The sequence below is a fragment of the Oryzias melastigma genome, linkage group LG22 (assembly GCF_002922805.2).
Source record: "Oryzias melastigma strain HK-1 linkage group LG22, ASM292280v2, whole genome shotgun sequence".
In the NCBI taxonomy this organism is placed as follows: Eukaryota; Metazoa; Chordata; class Actinopteri; order Beloniformes; family Adrianichthyidae; genus Oryzias; species Oryzias melastigma.
The window spans coordinates 5,831,600-5,841,508 of NC_050533.1; the positions used below are offsets into that span (position 1 = coordinate 5,831,600).

General features: G+C 38.9%; 1 protein-coding gene and 1 long non-coding RNA gene across 2 annotated transcripts in view; one reads left to right on the forward strand and one right to left on the reverse strand.

Annotated features, from left to right (window-relative positions):
* Positions 1-9,909, reverse strand: part of LOC112151658 (traf2 and NCK-interacting protein kinase) — a gene marked incomplete in the record, with an annotated part of 98,737 nt that overhangs the window by 9,481 nt on the left and 79,347 nt on the right. The window contains 15 exon segments of the mRNA XM_024280712.2: positions 538-672; positions 806-949; positions 1,030-1,200; positions 1,296-1,395; positions 1,478-1,621; positions 2,500-2,602; positions 2,815-2,921; positions 4,549-4,617; positions 4,983-4,991; positions 5,303-5,326; positions 5,469-5,566; positions 6,068-6,183; positions 6,687-6,793; positions 7,742-7,987; positions 8,195-8,359. Of these exon segments, the coding sequence (XP_024136480.1) occupies positions 538-672; positions 806-949; positions 1,030-1,200; positions 1,296-1,395; positions 1,478-1,621; positions 2,500-2,602; positions 2,815-2,921; positions 4,549-4,617; positions 4,983-4,991; positions 5,303-5,326; positions 5,469-5,566; positions 6,068-6,183; positions 6,687-6,793; positions 7,742-7,987; positions 8,195-8,359 (1,738 nt within the window).
* The window catches only part of LOC112151742, a 10,873-nt gene continuing 5,968 nt past the window's right edge, over positions 5,005-9,909 (forward strand). The window contains exon 1 of the long non-coding RNA XR_002920185.2: positions 5,005-5,459. This is a non-coding gene — a long non-coding RNA (uncharacterized LOC112151742). The remainder of the gene's footprint in view (positions 5,460-9,909) is intronic.

A 9,909-nucleotide genomic window follows, 5' to 3' on the forward strand; every position in this document is an offset into this window, starting at 1 on the left:
CAAGATTTTGTCGTGACCCACGAGATTGGTGTAGTGATCCATAAGATTTGAGTTGTGAACCAAACGATTTGACATGAACCATGAGACACGAGTCAGGCGAGCCACCGTAAATACATCAGAGCTGTTTGCAGCACCATAGTAAAGGTCCCGCCCACAACTCAGAGGAAATTTTTTCATGAACTCCTGCCACTCTACAGAAATTATGTCCAACAGTTTTTTTTTTTTTGCTAAAAACAACCTAATCATTATTAGCCCTTTAACACCAGAGCTCTAGTGTTTTTGTTCTTTGATTTATTGTAACTTTTTAAATGTTAATGCAATTGACGTAATTCCAGTATATTTTAAAGGAGAAAAGCGAGCATGTTAGAGATTGTCGCCGGCGACGCCTCAAGTGTTAAAGGATTAAAAAAATGCTTTAAAAACAGATAAAAAAATGATTGGAGTGGATCTTTATGTGCAGCTCAGACTTCAAGAGAAAATGCTTTACAAAAATTCAATGGAAGGACCTAAAATGTAAAAAGAAGAATGAGTTCTTACCAACTTTATAATGCACACAGCCCTCTAAATCTCCAACAGTAATCCAACCCTGCTTTTTCTCAACCTCTGGGTCGTTATGTAATATTCTGTTCCTCAGCCAAGACAAATAATAAACCCGCAACTTATTCTTTTTCCCTGAAGGAGAAAAAAACATGTTGTTAGATCACGCTCCAGTGGAAATACACAAAGATATACACAGAGTGCGTGTTTCTCTGGGTTTATTGAGCTGCCACCTGTGACCTCACCAGCACAAAGACGGAAAACCCACCAGATATGGTGACTAGAACGTTGAGACCCTCCAGCACGTCCATCTGCAGGAAGCGCCGCCTGGTAATCAGGTTATAGACTTTTCCCTGTCCGCTTCGGTCAAGCAGCATTAAACCATTTTCTGTCCCCACCAGCAGGTTCACGCCTAGACACGCAGATCAAGGTTAAGCTCAAAGGCTGATGGGAAAGAGGGGGAAAAGGCGGGGGCGTTGAGGCAGGAGTTACCCCAGAGTGCGGCGCACAGGATCTCCGAATTGAAGCGCTTCTTGTACTTCCGGATCTCCGGCGTGTCGCTGTGGGGTCTGATGTTTGTGGGGTTGACGTTCACCACCGAGATCTTCCTGGCTTCGTTTAGCCGGGCCTGCTCCTGCCTCAGGAGCTCGTTGGCAAACATGGCTGGGATGACACCGGAAAAACCGGGACACATTTTTATGTGAGAACAAGCCCAGGCACGGCTTTTGTTTTTGGGGACAGATGATTGTAGTAAATACCTGCTGCAGAACTCTCATCATTGCTTTCACTCGGAGACGTCTGGTAGACCCGCGGATCCACAAACGGGGTGAAGGATGTTTTGGACCCGCCCACTCTGAGCTGAAACAATCATTTAAAGCTGTCAGCCCGGCGTCCACATTATTACCACGCTGAAATAGCACGCATGTTTGTGACATTTGACCTCTGACATGTCACTCAGCTCCTGCAGGGCCGTGGTGGGCGTGGTGGCTGATGGCGAGTTGCTCTGTTGCACAAGATCCGGTAGGTTACCGTGGTTACCGAACCCATTACTTTCAGTGTGGCTGCCTCTCCTCCTCTCTTCTGCCTGAAGGTGTGAGAAAATGAGGGACATTTTGGATGAAATGCTTCAAGTTTGACCTAAAGCTGAGGTTCTGGAGCCACAGGCGGCTGCTTTACTTCTACACTGTGGCTCTTTTATGGAATAGATTTACAATTTTGGTTAATTTGTTTTAGTTAATTAACTTTTGTCACTTATTTTTAGATTTTTAACTGACGGTACGATGAATAATTTACAGTGGTAATTTTTAAAACAAATTCAAATCACATATTCTGATGTTTATGCTCGTGTAGATGTTGTGTAGAGATAAAATTAAGTATACTATTAAACAAAGAAAATGTGCATTCCACACCAATATTGTCATGTTTTCATAAAGGAAAAAAAAAGAATGAAGCAGCATGCAAGACATAATGATAGAAATAACTTTTAAATTGAATTTCTTGCATTTTTATTTCATGTAGGGGGAATTTTATTTGACATTTAGTGTATTTTATTTTGAAAGGAACTTGTATATTCTGCAGTCAAAACTAAAAAAAATGAAATTAGAGTCGGGAATCGATTAAAAAATTAACAGATTAATCGCAAACCTGGAAAAAAAATTAATCGCAATCTTTTTTTGTTATAGTATTTGTCGACCACTTATCTGCAACTGTACATTTAGAACGTTTATTTTTAATTTATGTTGTCAATCGATTAAAAAAATCAATTACACATTTATGTTGTGATTAATGACGATTAATCACAACGTTTACTAGGCGAATTTTATGTGACAATATGCAGCTTTTGAACAAAAACAGGCCAGAGAAATGGCTCTTTTAGACTTAAAACCCCAGAAAAGTAGTTGAACATTTGCTCCTGGTACACAAAAAATTGTGTTTGTGTGTGTTTGTGTGTGTGGTCATCACCTCTCTCATCACTAGAGTGCTGTCCTTGGAGCTATTATAGGCCTCTCCCAGAGCATCCTCTGACAGCCCTCCATACGACTCACCGCCGCTCTGCACCGATGGCCTATGACCCCCCAACAAAAAAAAACAAACAAACAAACACAAACGGATTCGGTCATTTACGAACACATTCTGCCAAATCTTTCCTGACAAGCTTCTGGCACAATTCTAAATTTACGAATGTGTTTTATATAAATGGAAAGTGACAGGTCAGACTTCAAAAGAGAGAAAAAAAACACACAAAGGAGAAAAACAAAACACCAGAAAACAGCTTACATGATGCGAGGGATGTCGCTAACAGCAACAGTCCCATCATGCCCCACTGCCTCGCCGTCCTCGTCGCTGCTCACGGATTCTTCACTGGAGGAGGAGTAGTCTGTAACCTTCACCAAGATAAGGGATACAGTCTTAAAACATGCTTTTTATCAGGATAATGCAACATTTTTGGTTTTGAAAATGTCCAAAAAGCAGAATATCAAATGTAAGACTGATTGGTTTTCAAATATTTTCTTTTTTAAAGTCAAAACTGTTAAAAAAAAAGAAAGAAAAATTGCCAACATCGTTACTTTTACTTTGAAATCCTGTTTTTTGTATGTAGTTGATGTGCATTGAACAAATATTCCAGGTTTTTAAAAATTAACACTTAAGACAAAGAAGAGCATTAAACTGTATTTTCCAGATTTTTTAACCTTTGAAATAAAAATGTAACGGAAATGATCCTCCATTGTTTGTTGCTTTAAGCAACTTTTTTTTTCCTGAAAATACTTTTTCTATTTTTATAATTTAAAAATACTTTAATTTTGAAATGCTCCTTTATAGAAATGACTTGAATATTTTTAATAATATTTTTGCCAGTGTTATTGTGTAAATGTTTTACAACATTCACACAATAGTGACTCTCGTGTGCTAAATTTGTGTGCTAATATTTTAGCTTTATGCTAGCTGATTTGGCAAAATTTGACATTTTTCCAGTTTTAAGGCTAATTTGGAGTAAGCTAATATTTTAGCATTATGCTAGCTGATTTGGCAAATTTAGAAATCGTTCTAGCTTTTAGGCTAATTTGGAGCTACCCAATATGTTAGCATTATGCTAGCTGTTTTTGGCTAAGTCAGACATTTTTCCAGTTTTTGGGCTTATATGGAGATGAGCTAATATTTTAGCATTATGCTAGCTGTTTTTGGGTGAGTCAAATATATTCCCAAGTTTTAGGCTAATTTGAAGTTTAGCTAATATTGTAACATTATGTTAGCTGTTTTGGCAAAATCTGACATTTTGTTGCCACTTTTTAGGCTAATTTGGAGTTTAGCTAATATTTTAGCATTATGCTAGCTATTTTTGGCTAAGTCAGACATTTTTCCAATTTTTACGTTAATTTAGGGTTTAGCTAATATTTTAGCAATATGCTAACTGTTTTGCCAAAATTTGAAATTTTTCCAGTTTTTTGGGCTAATTTTGAGTTAAGCTAATATTTTAGCATTATGCTAGCTGTATTTGACTAAGTCATACATTTTTCCAGTTTTTAGACTATTGGGAGTTAAGCCAATATTCAGCATTATGTTAGCCATTTTCGCGGTTTTAAGGCTAATTTAGAGTTAAGCTAATATTTTAGCAAGCTCCCGGCTTCTGCATTTTTAGCTTTTAGTTTCAGCATTTTCAGCTAACAGCATCTTCAGCAGCAATATTACATTAACAGTAGCATTATTGCAGGTAATGCCATCTAGTTTATTTTGTGTTTCAGTTTGTAGAACAGCAGGAAAGTGAGAGATTGCTCCAATTCAACCTACTGTCTGATAGATTATAGGTATTGACGAGGAAAAAACATCAAACTAACCCTGGGAATCCAAATATTCTGATTATTATTAAAAAAGAAATATGGATTCATATAAAATTCTGTCAATCAAAAAATTAAAAGCTAATCTAACGTTTCATGAATTGGTTTTACAGCGTATGTGTCAATACTACAATTTCTGACTAATTATGTCACTCAACATTATGAAATTTGACTTTACTTTTATTGGAGGTCTGCTTCCTTCCTCCACCCTCAGTTCTCTGAGTTCCTTCGCCAGGGCACTTAGGTCCTTTAAAAAGAAGAGGAGAAAAAGAGGAGAGAAGTTCTTTATGTTTGTGTTTAGGATAGAGACCCAGGAAGGAGGTCAAGCTGCATACGAGGACAGAAGTGGACCTGCGACAGCACTGTCCCAGAATGAGAGAGCTGATAAAAACTGTCTTCTGTTTTAACATTTGGAAAAAACAAAAAATACTGAAAATCAGCACTTTTATTTACTAACGAGAAAAAAACTTGAAGAGGAAATAGTTAAATTGAGAGGGAACTTTTTCACCCCCCCCGACATGCCAACACCCCCCCCTCACCCCCCCTTCCATGGACATCAGGCTAAGTCATGCAAACAGACGGGAGAGAACCGTCACACAGCGGTGGGCTTACCAGCTCCTCCTGAACAGTAACCATGACAACAAAGAAAGAGGAAAACAGATTCATCAGAAACCGTCCAGGTGAACTTCAGCTCTCAGACTCCGCCTCCTCCCTTCTCTACACATGCATGAAGGTCACACGCTCCCTCTCAGGAATGTGTGACAGAGCACACATGCATTGTCAGAGCCTCCCGTTTCAGCTAGAAGAGGAATTCGTTTCCCGTGGGGACTAACTGATGCAGCCATGCCGGGAGGAGAAGAGGAGCCCCGAAGATCAGGGCAAGAAAACATAGGGTTTAAAAAAAGGGGGCGGGGCACTCGATTGTCACTGACCTCATCTATGGCTTTCTTATAGCTCTGATGAGAGGAAGGGAGGAATAGAGAGAAAGAGAGAACAAGTGAACAGTAGAAAAGAAAGAAAAAGGAGGTGACGTATAAAAGAAGCCCAAGAGGAGCTCGCCGTGGCGGGAAGAAAGCGTCTATCAGTCAGGTGACTTACTGCCGGCCTGCTGGGTCTGGCGGATTCACGACCCTCTTCCTGTTTGGGTTTGGCCTCCTGATTGGCTCCTGGAGGAGATCCTTCCTTCTTCGTTTGGGCTTTAAACACAGAGAACTCTATTAAGGAGAGCTAATTTGGGGATTTTATTTTTATTTTTGTCTGATTTTTACTCTGAACTCAAGAATTTATCTTCACTAAAACTTGTTAAAAATTGCTTTGACATTATTTAAACTTTCTCTGTACCTTTTGAATGTAAAGGTAGTAGTACTGTTGTACACAGGGGTGTGTATTGGAAAGAGTCTGATAAGTATCGCGATACATATCTCATGATACGATACATATCGTGCACTGCTTCATTCATTTTTATCTGAGAACGCTACAAAACACAGCAATCTTCATTTTTATATAATACTGTCAGACTAAAGGCACCAGACGTTTTCCCCTCTAAAGGCTAAAGTGGCCAAGTTTATGCAAATGGTCTTAAAAAAAAAAAAAAAAATCTAGGTTTGTATTTGCACAAAATGGCTTTAATTATTTCACATGTAGATAAAAGAGACATTTGCTGGTTTGTAAGTGAGTTTGTGATTGTATTATTTTACCTCTCCTCCCAGCTGAGCCTCCCTGAGATGAAGGGGAGGACGAGGATGAAGAGTTGGATGAGGTTCTCTGCAGCATGGCGTCTAGAGAAAGCTCGGACCGCCGCAAGTCTGGATTGCTAAACAGAACATGTTGTTTTTACATATAAATATATATGTTTATACACAAATATATATATGTATGTGAGTGTGTGTGTGTGTATAAATATGTGTGTATATATGCGTATATATACATATATATTTATATATGCATATATAAGTGTATATATATATATATATATATATATATATATATATATATATATATATATATATATATATATTTATATATATATATGTATATATACACACACACCTATATACATATATATATGTGTGTGTATATATAAGCGTATATATATATATATATTCGTATATATACACACACACACACATATATATGTGTGTGTGTGTGTATATGTATATATGTATATATAAGCGTATATATATGTATATATACACACACACACACACACCTATATATATATATATATATATAGAAAATTATTGATTTAATATTTATAAAGACTCTTGAATACAATTTTTAGTTGGTGAAACAAAGAAAATGTGTTGTTTTTTTTACCTGGCACGAGCAAGTTGGGAGCCTGCACGCGGACCCAAACCCACGCCGCCATTAGGCGAGTTTTTCCTGACAAGGGCTGGAGAGATGGAAGTTGTTCTCTGTGGAACCTGGGGGAAAAAAAAGTTATTATTCAAGGAATAAATCAAACTCTACTTCACTTTAGTTAATAATCACTGTGTTTGATGATTTTGATATGATCTAATTGTGCATTTTGTGCATCACTGCATCAATGTCTATTTTTGATTCTGAGTAATTCCATCATTATTTTTTTCTTACATTTTTAAACAATGTTTTTCATCATTTCTGTTATGAGTTTGATATATTGGTGGGATTTTGTCCACATTATTACCTTGAGGTAAACCAATGAGTAATCAATCAAAGTTGAGGAAATGATATTTTGATTGTCTTTTATAGTATAAAAACAATAAGGAAAATTATTCTCGTTGTTGTATCTAATTAAATGCGATCTTACCCCCTAATAAAGCAGGAATTTCTGGATCTGAGTAACTTTTAGTTCCTTGTTAGATAGTTTTGTGGATTTGATCGATTGGTACTGTAACAGCAAACAAACCCGATCAGTCATTTTTCCACTGTAATTTTTTTTTCCTTTTCCATCCTGGAAAGTTCCTTCAGATCTGGTTGTTCGGCTACAAATTCTTCCATTTTTTGTTTCCATTTGCTAGTTTATCCACTGAACCGCTTTTGTTCCACGCCAGTTTGTCGAACTGCTTTTGCTTCAGGCTCTGCTTAAAAAAAAATACTTCCTTGTTTACTTTATAGTTTTGTACTTTGGGTGACGCCTGTTTTCCATGCAACTGTCAGATTTTTTGTGTGACCTTCATTAGATGACACACATTCAGCTGTTTTTATTGATGCTGCTTGACGCTTCCTGGTCTTTGAATTCCTTAACGCTCACTTTTGTTTTTACATCACTGATTTGTATTGTTACAGTTTGTTTTCTGCAAGATTAATAGTAAAACAAATCTGTAGAAAACAGCTCTGATGGGTTTGTTCCTAACGTTTTCGAGATAATCCATCTGAATGTGAATGGAAACCTTTGGCGGGACGTCCTCGTCTCGGAGCCAGGCCGTCCGGTCCCGGTCTTTGTCCCTGTCTCTGTCTCTGTCGGTGATGCGCTGTGGGGGGTCGGGGGTGTCTGAGGTGGGGTCTGAATCCTGACGGGGCATCTCGGGCCTCTGTGGTGGCACACTTTCATTTGGTGCTGAAGCGGTTTGATCCTGCAGCGACTGGGAGCTGGACATGGAGCCGGTGTGGGTTTTCACAGGAACCAGGTGGGCCATCTGTTGGTGGGACGGTCAGAGAGGATGTGAAGATGTGGGGATTGAAATGAGACGAAAGAGAAGATAAATAGGAGGGTTAATAAAATAAAAGACCTTTATGAATCAGTAGGAAAATCTGTACTTTCAAAATAAAGGCAGTGATTATGGGTCAGAATCGGTTTGTGCACGCTTCCTTTTGCTCACTCAGGCACACACAAACACACACACCTGTGGTTCGACGGGGCGGTGGACGGGTGGGGTGCAGGCGGGCTGCATTCCCCCGCTGCTGAAGGACTCGGAGCGGGGAGGGAGGGAGGGGTCGGAGATGCGGTTGGACACTTTGTGCTGTATCGCTGGGGAGCTTTGTCTGTTCATCTTAGAGCGCTCCTCCACCTGAGACGGGTCACATATATACACACCGCACTGTCACTCACGGCACGGTTCACCCCCACGTCACTCCACCATGCACCCCTACAAGCCACGAGACAATCCTCGCCTCTTTGTGGGACTTTGTTCTCAAGAGATCATTGCATTTTATGTTCTAAATTTATTTCTCCTGAAATAGGAGGCACACCCAAAGTTCTTGAAAGTCCTGTTTTTTTTCTTTGCGTAAGATCAAGTCTCTGCTGCTGGACTTCTGCCAAATTTTTCATAAACAACTTCACTAGAAAACATAAAATCTAAACTGACATCTTTAAAATGTCAAAGAGACAGATGTCAATTTATCACCAGTCGTTTGATCGCATGCACCTCTTTGTTTTTATGTCCCAGCAGAGGAGTGTGTGATGGCTTTGGAGGAAGAAGGTCACAGATTTTCTTTAGCAGGCAGCCCTTCCAAACCAGGATAATTGAACTTTTACACAAATGTTTCTGACTGCTTTTGGACAAAATGGATTCCATTAAATCTGCAGATAATTTACACAAAATTCTAAAAATGTCACTGTAATCAGATTATCAGATTACCTCTGATCCTGTTAGAAAAAAAAAACTTTTATGAATACTTCTAAAAGTGAAAATACTCCTTGAGTTTTAGCTTAGGTAGGTAGAAATTTGATTAAAGAGTCTACAGAGCAGTTTAAAAAGCCTCAGGGTAAATAGGGACATTGAAAAAGAGTGAGTCAAATGTTATGCAACCCCGTCCTTCCTCAAATTTGTGCAAGGTGCCTGCTAAAAAGTCTGGTTTAACAATATTTTTACACACTTAGCAATAAACTAACAATAAACTAGGACGTCACAAAGTCTAAAGACCTAGTAAGACATATTCAGTTGGTAGTTCACGAGTAGAGCTGCCACAAGAGGAGGTTTATCTGTGAAAGTTTACAGTGAACATTAGTTCAACCACTCTAACCTACAGGAAAGAAAAAAAGGTTATTGTTAGTAGATCCCCTTTTTGTTAGAAAAAGCTTTTGGGTGTCTGACTTTTTCCTTCAAATGTTTGGATTTGTCACGACCCAAAAACTTTCTCTCACCGAGTCTATATGAAGATTAAAAATGGTGAGAAGCGAGAACGGTTGACTGAAAGGTAACCTCCGAGGATTGAGAACCCATCACCACTTGGCCATCACCCACCACCAGGATTTTGTATTAAATGTTTGACTGACCTAGAGGTTGTGGTGAGATTCATCGAAGCCAAAAGCTTAAAGGAGGGTAGTCAATGTGGCACACCAAGGGCCATCTGGGTATAAGGGTCACAAAGGGCTGGGGTGTAGGGGTATAGCTAACCAAACTCCTCCCAGGTGGCTTTTATTCTGTGGTGGTATAGCTAGCTAAACTCCTCCCACATGGTGTTTTATTCTGTGAGGGTACGGCTAATTAAAATCCTCCCAGGTGGCTTTTATTCAGTGGCAGCATACCTCATTAACCCTTCCGCTCTCTTTGGGGTCCAGTTGACTCCAACCACATATTGATATGTGATTTCTTCCATGACAAAGGTGGACAGGATT